Raw genomic sequence first — 14652 nt, 5'->3', positions numbered from 1 at the left:
TCAATGTGATATCTTTCCTGGTTTAATTTTTTTTAATTGTTCCACATCCTAGTGTATGTTGAAACTTTGAATAGCATTTCTGTTTTAGAGCTTTGGCATATTTGTACGATATTTGACATCCTGTGTAATTAAAGGTGTGCACATATTCGATTATTTTATCATTTAATGACTTTCTTTCTTTTCATTTCTTTTTACATTTTCTTCTTAAAGCTACCACTTTGGATTTATTCCATATTATGTTAAATTTTAGTTTTTAGTCATTTTATGTCATTGAAATGCAACACTTTGTCAATTGACTTCAGAATCTTAGAGGGTGGTTTGATCATCAGAAAATAGCACAGTAGGTATTTAAAATCATTGATCCGAATTTAAAAATTTTCATAGCTGTCCAGTCCTTTGTTGCATAGCTGCGTCTGTATACAACTTTAATAATTAATTGAGTCTAATAAACGCACAATACAAATGGCTTTTAAGGAACCCGGAGGTTCCTTGCCGTCCTCACATAAGCTCTCCATCGGTCTCTATCCTGGGCAAGATTAATCCAGTGTCTACCATTATATCCCACCTCCCTCAAATCCATTTATATATTATCCTTCCATCTACGTCTTAGTCTCTCCAAAGGTCTTTTTCCCTCCGGCATCCCAACTAATACTCTATATGCATTTCTGGATTCGCCCATACATGCTACATGCCTTGCCCATCTCAAACATCTGGATTTCATTCATTCATTCATTCATTCATTCATTCATTTAGTGTTCTGCCAAAGGGCAAGTCGTTCACTGCAAATCCAGCATTCTCCAATCATTCCTGTTTTCTGCCTTCCTCTTTGTTTCCTCATACGATCCATTTATCTTAATGTCGTATATGATCTGATATCTTCTTCTACCCCGAACTCTTTTCCTGTTCACCATGCCTTCCAGTGCATCCTTCAGTAGGCAGTTTCTTCTCAGCCAATGACCCAGCTAATTCCTTTACCTCTTCCTGATCAGTTTCAGTATCATTCTTTCTTCACCCACTCTTTTCAACACAGCTCCATTTCTTATTCTGTCTGTCCACTTCACACATTCCATTATTCTCCATATCCACATTTCAAATGCTTCTATTCGCTTCTCTTCACTTTGTCGTAATGTCCATGTTTCTGTCCCATACAATGCCACACTCCATGCGAAGCACTTCACTAGTCTCTTCCTTAGTTTTTTTTCCAGAGGTCAGCAGAAAATGCTCCTTTTTGTATTAAAAGCTTCCTTGGCTATTGCTATCCTCCTTTTGACTTAATGGCAGCAGCTCATATTACTGCTTACAGTACACTCCAAGTATTTGAAGCTGTCCACTTGCTCTACTGCCTCATTTAGAATCGCAAGTTTATCTTCTATATTTTTCTTCCTATGACCATGCTCTTCATCTTATTCATCTGAATTTAATATTCCTAATTATTCAGGTGAAGAATACAATGCAAGCAGGTCTACGTTATGTAACTTTCTCCATTCTCCTGTAACTTCATCCCTCTTAGCCCCAAATATTTTTCTAAGCACCTTATTCCGGAATATCCTTAACCTCTATTTCTCTCTCAAAATGAGGGTCCAAGTTTCATAACCATACAGAACAACCGGTAATGTAACTGTTTTGTAAATTCTAACTTTCAGATGTTTTGAGAGCAGACTGGATGACAAAAGCTTCTCAACCGAATAATAACAGGCATTTCCCACATTTATTCTGCTTTTAATTTTGTCCCGAATGTCATTTGTATTTGTTACTGTTGCTCCAAGATGTTTTAATTTTTCCACCTTTTCAAAGGATAAAATTGCATCTAATATAATTCTAGTAAAAGTTGATATTGTTATTTTGGAGTTTTAACTCATCACTTGCAATACGTAATTGTTACTGAAAAAAATCAGTGGTCAAATATTTCCTTGTGATGTAAAGGCAGAGAAGTTACAGTGAATTCAAGTCCATGATGTGATTTTGAGTAATTAAGAAAATAAAAAGGCCTTTGAGTTTAGTTGGTGTAATTACATTATATTACATTAAATGTGGGAGAGGAAAGCGCTTGTTTTGAAATTGTAAAAGGAAATTGTTGCTGTAACAGAGACAAAATGTGCACCTAATAATAATAATAATAATAATAATAATAATAATAATTCATTTTATTTTATTTTATCTGGCAGAGCTGAGGCCTTAAGGCCTTCTAATGTACATTTTGTGTAGGAGTGGACCTATTTATGAATTGTAATAACGTGTTTCAGGAAAACATACGAATTGAGAACTTCATATACCATTTTGTATTAAATTTGTACTATCTTGTTATTGAAATGTGTTTGTTTTTCAGGGGACTGAAGTATGATGGACATAAGACCCAACCACACAATTTATGTAAATAATCTAAATGAAAAGATAAAAAAAGAAGGTAAGAAATAACACACATATTAGACTGAAATTTATAATGAAATTTGTTTTAACATTTCCTTGATAAGAGTTTTTAATCTTTTGTGGTGAATGTATTCAGAAGAAGAATTTCGAATATTCCAGGATGATGTGGAATAACGAAAATTCTACTTCTGAACTTTCTCTTGTTCAAAAGAGTGGTCATCAGTGAAACTTTTATTAAAAGAGCGAAACACTGAACTCATGTTTCTCGTATAATAATTTAGATTTCTAGATGTTGAATAGTGCAGATTGGTATATTTTCTGTCTGCGAATGTGGCTCTGTTTACTGTGATAAGAGGAAAATGACGTCATTGGATCATAGCCTGCTGATATGTGGTTAGCCATGCATTTCCTGCAGTTTCTACATGCAGAGTACAATTTTAGACACAAAAAATTACCCCTGTAGTGTGAATTTGTCTATTTCGCTTTGGGCAGCGTGTTGTTCACGTGACTAGGGACAGGATGTTTATTTTGCATCTAATTTATCCATTGAATATATTTTTGTTATAGATTAGTTATAAGTTATAACATTTGATCTATAAACAGACAGAGAAAACAACAAAACAAAGAAAAATCATAGTCGAGTCATGCACAAGAATTCATTCACATGTAATTCCAAGCTGTCACGGAATCAACTGAAGTCTTCCAAATGGAACTTAATATATGGCAGCAGGTCATTTTTTGTCTTAAGATTACAATTATATATCTTTCAATTATTTATTTAGGCCGCAGCTTTTGTGAGTGTTTTAGATAAGGTAAAAAGGTCATTCTGCAGTGTGTATGGCTGTAACTTAAGTGAATCTCAGGACATAAAGAATATATCATCGTTGCACCTCCAAAATCTGCAGTGTGCAAAAAATTTTGATTTTTAGGTTTCTGATGATTTGGATAGTAATTACAGATTAGTTCCCAAAACGTGCTATATGTATAACCACTGGGCACCTAAAAATTCTAAATCTGCTATGTGCTTAGAAAAAACATTTTCTCTTAATTCACTATGTGTACACGATGTAAATGATAATAGAGGTGGAGGCCTTGGCATTGGAAGGCAGAAGTGAGGAGAGAAGAATGTTGAATCAACGAAAGAAGAGAGGGGGGGGGGGAAATGAAGTGAAATAAGTGCTGGGAGTAGAAGGGGAAGTATAGAGAATGTAAATAAAGTTAATAGTGCGAAATGAGGGGGCAGTAGGGAAGCAAATACAGTTTATAATCTGAGGAAATGGTGTATCAGTGGGATGAAATAATAGCAGAGTTAGTTATATAATGGAAAAATAAAACCGAACTGATGCACTTTTTCAAGGTGATGGAATTGTTTTGTTTAAGCAGTGAATTCTAAGACCAAGTTATAAATAAAGTGAAACTAATGTTCTAGGGTACAAGCAATAATGTTATGTGTTAGCAATGTTTAGACAGTGAAATTTAATTGTAGGTTATGTTTTTCCAGAAGTAGTTAACAAGAGTTAGGTCTTCTATATTAAGCAAGTTTAAATGTATTTATGTTTTTTACATGAAAGAATTAGTTATACCTATTAATTTGAGAAAAATTCGTTCTGGCACTGGGAATCGAACCTGGGACCTCTCAGCTCTGCGCTATGAGCGCTCTTTCCAACTGAGCTATGCCGGGACACATTCCACGGTGGTGGCTGAACTCTCCTTATTGTATCGTCAATGGCCTACTATCTGCATTTTAGATATATAAGTTATATATGCAGAAGCGCATATTTAAATGATTAATGACCATATTTAACATCAGTTTTATTGAATACTGTTAACATTGATATACACATATATTCATATATGTCTCGCCATCCTCATTGAATAATCAAGACTACTATTTTATGTTAGTAGTCAACTTATAGATACCTATTAATTTGAGAAAAATTAATTAGTTATGAGAAAGGTGGGAGTGAAGTTAAATTTGAAAATTGGTATGAATAGTTATTAAGTGTAGCTGAAAATAAAAAAGTGAAGGAAGATAATTAGGGTGATAAATTAGGAGGAGGAATAAGTGAAAGTGAGGGACATGAAAGACATAACTAAGAACAGGTATTAAAGTCATGATATGTCTGTGTTGTAAGCTGTAAAATAGTGTAAGTAAGGGACTGCTAGCCCAAATACAGAAATGTGAAGGGCCAGCAGGACCGAATGTGTTGAGAGAATTATATATCATATATCATATTGTATAATGCACATAGTTGGTCTTGGCACTGTGTGTATCAGCAGTATCATTTTTACTCATTTACTAATCAGTTCATTGGAGAGCGGTGTTGTATTTTACTTGTGATTTATTGTTATTACTTACGCAATTCAGAGGGAATTAAAGTTCGGATTTGTCGTGATTTATTTTCTTCTGTCTTGTCTATAACAAAAGATTCTTTCACCTCATAGTAAAAGTTACACAATGAAAACAAAATGACATTGCTGCATCAGATGAAATAGATAAAGACGAAAAAACAGATTTATGTGTGTCTTGGGGGGGGGGGGAACAAAGAATTGATTTGACAATGAAAACCTCAAAATGTCCGAAAGAAATTAAATCAGCTTTCTGAAATGGCTTCATTTAATTCCAAAAGTACTGAGTCACTATTGTAGATCTTCCACTTCTCACATTTATGTAGAAAATACTAGGGCTGGATAAAAAGTAATGGCAACAGTTCGATAATTCTGACATGGCTTTATTCACAGGGGTACAAAATTTACGTACCTTCTATATAGTCGCCCCCCTTATTTATTACCTTTTACCAAATGTTTGGAAGGTGTCGTACACCATCAGCGCATCCATCTTTGTTGATGTTCCGTATTGACCGCCCTATAGCATGGATAAGTTCGTCTCCGGTATTGTACCAGGTCCCTCGCAATGGTTATTTCACTTTGGTGAAAAGATTGTAATCGCATTGACTCATATCGGGTGAGAACGGTGGATGTTCCAGAATGTCCCATTGTCAGCAGCACAAGAGGTCCTTGACAGCAGCAGTGGTGTGACTCCTTGCATTATCATGAAGAATGATGGGATTCTGTACCACCAAGTGTCGTCATTTTCTCCTGAGGGCTGGACGAAGGTGGTGCTGCAGGAACCTGCAGTAGCAGTCCACTTTTACCATCTGCCTTGGAGGTACAGCGTGGTGCAGTATTACCCCGTCAATGTCATGCGCCACAATGAACATCACCTTCACAGCACTTTGTGTAGGGCGCACTTTCTTCGGACGAGAAGAACCTGGATGCTTCCATTCATTTGATTGACGTTTCAAGTTTGGTTGGTTCGTATGAGCGAGCCCAGGTTTCGTCCATAGCGACGTTTCGTCCAAGAAAGTTGTCATCTTTCCTTCGGTACCGGTCCAACAAGGCCTGTGTGACTGCATAACGGTGCCATTGTTAAACCTCGGAAATTTCATGGAGTATCCAATGCCCTGTAATTTTGCGGTAACCCAGAATGTGGAGCACAGTTTTGTGACATACTCCGACTTCCGCTGCTAACTCACGCACAGTCCATCAGCGATCAGTATCCAACAGGGAAGCAAGGAGTTGAACTGTGTTGTCCTCCACTCGGGGTCGTCCTGTATGGAGGTTGTCCTGAACAGTATCCCTGCCTTCCCGGAACGCTTTAACCCAGCGTGCCACTGTGCGATATGGCAACGATGCATCGGAACATGCTTCATGCAGTCCCTGAAAACATTCTTGTGCACTACGACCTTGTGCCACTTCAATTTTGATACAGAAACGTTGCTCTAGTTTTGTAAACGTGGTCTTAGGGTGCTTGCACTATCCCTATGAAAGTCAACGTTCTACACACTGCAGTAGATTGACATAGTACTGTCGCCGCTGACTGCACTAACTCATCTGACAGTCCTTGTTCATGTCCACACGCCTAGCAGCTCTCGAACACACCATTGTCACGTGACAGCAGTGTTGCCGTAACTTTTTATCCAACCTATGTATTTTTTTTATCTATGTCCCATATGCATCAAATAGGCTATATCAAGAATGGTGTAAGGAGACTGTAGAAAGAAGTTCACATAGATGTTGGAACTTGAGAAAATATCTTTCAGCCAAAAAAAAGATCAATGCAACTACTGTGTGTCTGGAAGGTAAGATTGATTATAGATTGCATGTAAGTAAAAAGGAAGAAGCAAGAGCTACTAATCAAAATGCCAGAGTATCAGCTTCTGAGTGTATTCTTGTAGTAATTATTATGGACATAGAGAATGTTCTGACTTGTCTCAAATTATTAGTGTCGAAGTAGTAATATAGTCAAAAACTGCAGCTTCACAACTTCACTATACAGGTTGAAAGTGAAATAATCCTGCAGATTCAAAGGGACAATAAGGTACACTTAAATTAATACAAAACCTATACAGTGAAATCTCTATATAACGATATCAGTTTCCACACCTGTGGAGTAATGGTTTGATTCCCGGTTGGGGCAAGTTACCTGGTTGAGGTTTTTTTCGGGGGTTTTCCCTCAATCCAATATGAGCAAATGCTGAGTAACTTTTGGTGTTGGACCCTGGACTCATTTCATTAGCATTATCACCTTCATCTCATTCAAATGGTAAATAACCTAAGATGTTGATAAAGTGTCGTAAAATAAACTACTAAAAAATATCAGTTGAACCAAGGAAAAAATGTTGCAAGAAGTGTATTGTTATATTTAGGGTTTATTACTTTTTCAGAAGTTTTGTTCTTAATCACTCCTATAATTGAAATGTAGCAATTGTTCATGTACTGATATGTTTAATCAATCATGATGATTGATTTATAAAAAAAAATGTAAAATATGTAGGCATACAACCTTAAATTAATAGTACCGTACATGTTATTCAAATTACAGTGTAGTATCAAGACTTCTAACAACTTTTAGCCTATGCTCAGATAACTACTGTACATTTAAAAAATCTCTTGATTTTTCCCTTGATGTAGTATTTTAATGAGACTAATATTAGGTCTACCTGTTAATGAAGATCCCGTTGTTTTATGTCCAATATTATTTGCATTACAAAACAATCATAGTAATCTAGAATTTCCTTCACAAACACAATACACTTAGCACTTTTTGAAGAAATCAGAAATAGTTATTTTACTTGTTTTCGTATGTTAGAGAAACACATAAGGGTCTTATAGCATCGAGGGTCACTACATGTTCTTCTGGAACTGATGGTACAGTTGCAAGGAAATTCTGGAGTGCTTCACATGAGGCAATGACAGATGATGGATTGCTGCTCTTCTTCTTCCTCCTCACCCTGGTTCTCTTCTTCATCAATCTTATTAGACTGAATTTCATCCAGTATATTTTCCTCTATCAATTGGGGAAAAACCACAACCTTATCATCAACTGAAAGATATTTCTCAGCTAGTGGCACATCTTTACCAAGTCGTTCAGCATAGGTAGAGAGAGCAGTTGACAGAGTTGCAATGTCCGTCTCACCTTCGGAGTTGTTGGAATCAGTGACATACTTTTCAGGTGCAAATCCTGCTTTCTTCCAACAGTTCTGTATGGCTTCTGATTTCACACACCAAATAAGAGTGATCATCTCGTGTTTGTGAGTGAAAATTTATCAGCTTCCTCTCCAGGTTGTCGATTATTCTCTCCTCTAGACTAGTCCTGTGATATCCTTTCAGGCATTTTATTATGCCCATGTTGAATGGCTGCAGGATGGAAGTGCAGTTCGAAGGAGAAAAGAATATTTCCACATTTTTCAAAAGTGGCAGTTGTTTGTGCACTGCACATTTATCCACTAGGAGAGCAATTTTCCTGTTATTCCTGTTCATGTCATTGTCGAGTTTCAAAAGTCATACAGAGAAAATGGTTCCAATCATCCATGCCTTATTTGCGGTGTAGTCAACTGGTAAGCTTTTACTGTTCTTAAAACATCTGGAGCTTGTCTGTTCTTGCTAGATATGTGCAGAACAGGACAGTCACAAGTTTTTGGATTTCTTGCCACTGCTGCATTTCTCTCCTGTCAGTGACAAGATTTTGTCCGACAGTAGCTGATAAAACATGGCAGTCTCATTGACGTTATCAATGTCATTTGTTGCGTAATTTTCTATTATCGTTTTCTTTTCATTTACCCTCCAAAAATTTCATCATTTACTTGTGCAGATTTCCCTTCTCCATGAACTAATTTGAAGTGGTGATCCCTGAAGTGTACTAACCATCCATTGCTAGCTTTGAAATCTCATATTCCACACATACTGGCAAACTTCTTTGCCTGATTGCAAATTAGTGACACATTTATTGGAATGTTTAGGCTCTTTTTTCTTGAAACCACGTAAATGTTGCCAAATCAGCACTTTTTAATTGCTTTCTTGATGGATCAACTGAATTTAAATTTAGTTTTTCCTCTATATCAGCGATGTCAAAGAAAGAGCGCATGAACGACGTTCGATTCCTTCGCATGCTTACGTGCTGGGGTGAAATTCTGTAAACACAGGGGCGGACAAAGTGAAAATGATCTGGTGTCCAGATGTAATAATTCGTTAAACATTTGTTTATACATTATTATTAAATGCAATTATCTGATAGCTCAATAATTTATATATGCTTTGCAATAATCAGCCGAGATTAGTTTTATAGCCTATTATAGCCTAATATTGCTTTAGTAACTTAAAAATAACATAACAGATAGAATGATTTCTGAGTATTCTTGGTTATTAGAATTACTATTGTATCTTCTGTAATGGCAAAAATAGGGAAAATTAGCGTTTCAAGATGAAGTTTCACCAGAATCGTTCCTACGGTTTCTGTTCGATACCAGCCTTGTAATGTTTGGTACTATGTTATTTGAAGTAGCCAGTCGAAGGGTAGTACACATACTGTTATCAGATAATTTGACCCTTAGTCTTGGCTTTGTTAGCTTCATCAATGAAAAAAAATTGTTCACATACATATGAAGGGTCCAGGGGGAAAACCTGTCAAGTCCAAAATTATCAATTTTTTGTTTTGGATGCCATGAAATACCTCAGGCAGTAGAGATTTCAGTGGTTTAATTGTACAGAGTAAAAACTTGATTAAGCCAGATATATTTGAAGAATGATAACTCAGATACAATAGAATGTAATGGACCTTGAAACATTAAACTTGCTCTCCTGTAAAAACAGTAAAATGTGACTTAGCAGGTTCTTCCCCTGGACCCTTCATATGTGCTACCGAAAATTGTCATAATTTGAGCTGCAAATTTACGGACCATAGGATACAGTTCAGGGTTCAAACATTTGTAAAAGGTAAGGAGGTCCTGATCATTATATGCATGTTTTAATAACGTTGTGTTCCCAATAGCAATTATTTCTAGCTGCAATTCTTGCAGTACAGGTTCTATGTTTGCAGCAAGAGGTCTATAGAAAAGTTCTAGTTTAGGTTCAATTATTTCCAAGTCCTGATGTCGTCTGTCGAAGCCCATTCTAAGATCTTCCAATATAGTGCAATATTTGTCTGTATCAGTTGTTTCACTCAGTTATTGAATATGTTGACAGTGAAAGAAGTTGCATTGTGACTTTTGTAAACTTTGTATTTACAGCACACATGGCAAGTTACTTGGTTGAGGTTTTTTCCGGGGTTTTCCCTCAACCCAATACGAGCAAATGCTGGGTAACTTTCGGTGCTGGACCCCGGACTCATTTCACCGGCATTATCACCTTCATTTCATTCAGACGCTAAATAACCTAGATGTTGATAAAGCGTCGTAAAATAACCCAATAATAATAATAATAATAATAATAATAATAATTTATGTATCTTTTGTTTTTAATTTGTTCTTCATATTTTTTCTTTTGGTGTCCTTGTAATTGGGGATAACTCCCTGTAAGGACCCTCAATAAAGAAATAATAAATTAATTAATGCATAAATAATCTACATATTTGTACTTACGGTATTCTGTAATGTATCTAATAATTTTAATCGTACTTCCCCCTCGATATCTCTCTATATTTGTTCATAGTATGTTCAATAATGTCACTATGCTGCTTTCTTTGCTAATCGTACGTTTACCACATATTAAGCACTGTATATCTCCTTCCTGTTCCTCGCATAGGAACTCCAGTGCCCATTCGACCTGGAACTTGTTGCACGATCTCTTCGCTGGGTGCATGATTAATGCCAACTATACATTGTACAACCTTCACTGAAGCACGTATTCATAGTTGGCGCGTTCTGCGTGCTCCAGTGGTGCAAGCGTTCTCGTAGCGCATATACGCTCTGATTGACATCCCTGCTCTATATCTTTCCATTTCTTCAGAAAAGTGGGCACAATCAACTGCAAATATCCGTCTTTTTTCGCCACCTCCATTTGCTTCATGCCATTGTCAATATCGCGAATTACATTGAGTTTCTGTTGGAGGCTAATTTGAAGCAAGTGGAATGATAAGCCTACACTTTGACAGGTGGATGATGAAAGATCTTTAATGTAGAGCACAGGCTGAGAGTAAGAAATGACAGTGATTTCATTTAACACGGTCAACACTGTACATTAAAACTTTTGAATAGATAGAAAAATGTGGAACAGCAGTTCACACCACTTTCACAAGTAATAAACCAACCCTGCATAGAGTATACAATAGCCAAACTCAGTTTATTGCTGGGTGAACAAGGTCAACTTCACAAAGATTTAGCAGGGGTGTGAGGGTAGCATTTACTGAAGGACACGGTAGTGTCTTCATTCCCCATCTGAAATGTTCTGTAAACTTGAAGTATTATATCATATCATTAACTGGAGGGATATTTTTCATTACATTAATGGGATTAATGCTGGGACTTAAATATTCCATCGTTATTGAGAGGATTATCATTATATTGGTTATTGTAATATGGAGATTTCAAGTTTTGTGATTAAATGCACAGTTAATTAGAAACTTGATTTGAAAATTTCAGCAGTCTGGCAACATTGCTGCTAACACAGTCATCTTTCTTCAAACTCAGGTCTCTGTCTTGCTATGTGAACCTCCCTCTCTGACTACAATGTTGCAATGTGGTTGCATCATTCAGTGGCTTGAAATTAGTGGTTCTTAAATTAAATTTATATGAAAACCTTCCTTGCTATTGAAATAAGCCAGAGGGATAAATGATTCTTTATTAGATTTTCTATTGTTATGAACAAAAATCACGTTCCTACTTGCAGTAGTTACTGAATAAGAGGCTGTTAAGCATTTGGGAAATAACATTCTTTTCCGAGAAAACTATGGACTTTCTATTAATATGGTATTAGACTTTTTTGTTACATATAATATGAGCTATTCACTCTGAAAATCTGCAGGGTTATTTCACTTCCTCTCTGTATATGTCACAAATAACAAATATGTTCACTTGTACATGAGGCATGAAAGTGAAGGTAAAGTTACAGCAAATGAATTCACATCTTCTATTGTTGATTTTTATAAAATTAAATAAAAAACACACGAAGATTGCTTTGGTTGTGATGAATGTGCATATCAAAATAAGTGGTCTGGCTGATTATTATTCGAAAATTCCTAACACTGAAATTGAGCAATTGATAATGCTCGAGAAGGGACATAAAATGGAAGTGCATTCAGTGCACTCCACTCCTGCATTATATTCACCTGCTGATTATGTGTCGGAATAGAAGGGGCAAGGCTGATCATCCTTATACTGTCCACTAATTTAGACTACAGTTTCTTTAAAAATCCTGAAGGAAATGAATTTAATTTCCAATTAATCAGGCCAGGGAAAAGAAAGGCGAACCCACGATGGCAGATATGAAGGAGATGTCTTTACATCAATCACTGGCAGCCCCTTCCAAAATGCAGGAACAAGATAAAAGAAAGGGAGCCTAGTAGCCTTTATAATGAACAGGAAAGAATTGACAAGAATGATTTCGAAAGTGTTAAAACCTGAAACTGTTTATGCATAGGCTACACACTATCATGATTCATTTATTATAAAAGAATGATAGTGTAATATGGTCTACTGATGTGGAGTAATAGTTAGCATGTCTGACTGTGAAATGAGCAGGCCTGAGTTGAAATCCTGGTTGGGACAAATTACCTAACCCATTAAAAGCATATGCTGGGTAACTTTCGATGATGGACCCTGGACTCCCTATTATAGATTTAATATCAGTTAGTTTAATTAACACTTTTGTTTCTGTAAAAGCTTGTTTCTCATTTTCATTAATGTCATTTGTAGTAACTATTATTTTTGTTAGAATATATATATATATATATATATATATATATATATATATATATATATATATATATATATATATATACATACAGGGTGATTTCGTTCAAAGTGTACAAACTGCAGGAGATTATTCCTGAAAAGATAAGGAACAAAAATGTATAATGAACATACGTCCGGAAATGCATAGGTTCTGTGCTATAAGCATTTATTTATTCATTCCTTCAACAATACTACAATGCAATGTATGACGCAGTGTCATGAGGCCACAGTTAAAGGAGGTGTTCGAAGTGACTCCCACGGGCGTCAAAGCATGCGTGTACGCGCTGTAGCAGAGACTGTCGCACACAAATATTCCAGGCTGCATCCGGATGGCGTCGCAGGCAGGCGCGAATGTGTTGTTCCAGTGTCTGCACGTCCGGGAAGGGTTCAGCGTACATGACTACTTTGAGATGCCCTCACAGATAGAAATCTAACGGGTTGAGGTCAGGTGACCGAGGAGGCCATGGAACTGGCCCTCCTCATCCGATCCATAGACCGGGGAAGATGTTGAGATGCCTCCAAATGGTAATACAGAAATGGGCTGGAGCACCATCATGTAACAGCAACATAACCATTTGTATTGCACAAGGAACATCTTCCAGCAGGGGAGGGAGGGTGGGTCACCCACAAGAAGTTGAGATATGCCTCGCCTGTGAGGCATCCTGGAAGGACGATTGGTCCAACGAGACGGTCGCCAATAATCCCCACCTACACATTGAGGCTGAAACTGTGCTGATGGTTCACTTCCATCATAGCACAGGGATTCTGCATATCCCATATATGATTGTTGTGGAGATTGATGATACCGCCCCTCATAAATGTGGCCTCACTGTGAATAGGATGGATGACAGGAAGTTCCGATTATGGGTCACCTGTCCAAGGAACCAGCGACAAAACATTCCCGCAGAGGAAAGTCCCTCGGTAACAAGTCCTGCACACGTTGCACGTGGTAAGGGTAGTAACAGTTCTCATGGAGAATGTTCCACATGGTCGTCTGGCTTACCCCACATTGGCGAGCCACCTGCCTGGTGCTTATATGGCGATCTTCTTCCATAACGTTTATCACATCTGGGGTACGTATCTGGCGCACCCACCCTTCATGGTGATCCAGTCCCGTAAACGAGCCTGTCTCACCCAAATGACGAAAAATTCTTGCAAACGTATGTTGCGGGTGCTGTCGATGGAGGCACTTTTCCCGGTACAGCCGTGCAGCCACCAGCCCATTGCCATGTGGTTGTCCGTATGTAAATACTATGTTAGCCTGTTCGCGATTGGTGCATCTGACCATCGTAACTTTGCACTGCACTACCTTCACAAACACGTCCACGTTAGGTTTAGTCAGCACTACTACTGAAGCGGATGTCTACGTAATTTACCGATACAAATGCTCATTACTGTCTTAAAACCCGAAATCAGTTAAAACCAGTTTCAACTAGTTTTAAAAATGTATATACATAGAAAGCGAGTCTTCATAATATCTACAATGAATGATAGGTTACATTTGGTTTGTTTAGGTGTTCATCAAACAAAAATCTAAACTTACCAAACCTAACCTGTCATTGATTCTAGATAGATCTTACGAAAACTCGCTTTCTATCTACCTACATTTGCTTAAACTAGTTTTTACTAGTTGAAACTGGTTTTGGCGCTTTTCTGGTTTTAATGGTAACAATGCCCGTCAAATGGGCAAACTTGGAACACTTTTTCAATTCAGATACATGTAATTGATTGAATATGACTTTTTTTCAAGTCATAGATTATGGCTGTTTTAATCACGTTGTGTACAATATGTAACAACATTCAGACCATTTTTATTTGCTCATTAATACATATTTTTATTTTTTGAATGGTTGTTCCAAGTTGCCCAATGATATGGGGTAACTTGGAACAGTGGCTAATTCCAATTCATTTCTTCAAGTTTGAAAGATATAGGGTAACATGGAACACTAATTCAAGTTTTGAAAAAGTCAAAATGTAATTATCTTGCATTATAGTGTATCAAAATTATATTACATGATAAATAATCTTATTCAATTCAATTATGCACAATGTTATT

The 14652-nt window shown here is 36.9% G+C and overlaps 1 protein-coding gene across 4 annotated transcripts in view; it reads left to right on the top strand.

The window, feature by feature from the left end:
- Positions 1–14652, top strand: part of LOC138708244 (U1 small nuclear ribonucleoprotein A-like) — a 66663-nt gene that overhangs the window by 10122 nt on the left and 41889 nt on the right. For all 4 annotated transcript variants that reach the window (XM_069838593.1, XM_069838594.1, XM_069838596.1 and 1 more), the window contains one exon: positions 2327–2404. In XM_069838593.1, coding sequence (XP_069694694.1) covers positions 2338–2404 — 67 coding nt within the window. In that variant the 5' untranslated portion in view covers positions 2327–2337. The remainder of the gene's footprint in view (positions 1–2326; positions 2405–14652) is intronic.

This window comes from Periplaneta americana, chromosome 10 (assembly GCF_040183065.1).
Source record: "Periplaneta americana isolate PAMFEO1 chromosome 10, P.americana_PAMFEO1_priV1, whole genome shotgun sequence".
Taxonomy (NCBI): Eukaryota; Metazoa; Arthropoda; class Insecta; order Blattodea; family Blattidae; genus Periplaneta; species Periplaneta americana.
This window is presented reverse-complemented; position numbering and strand designations above follow the sequence as displayed.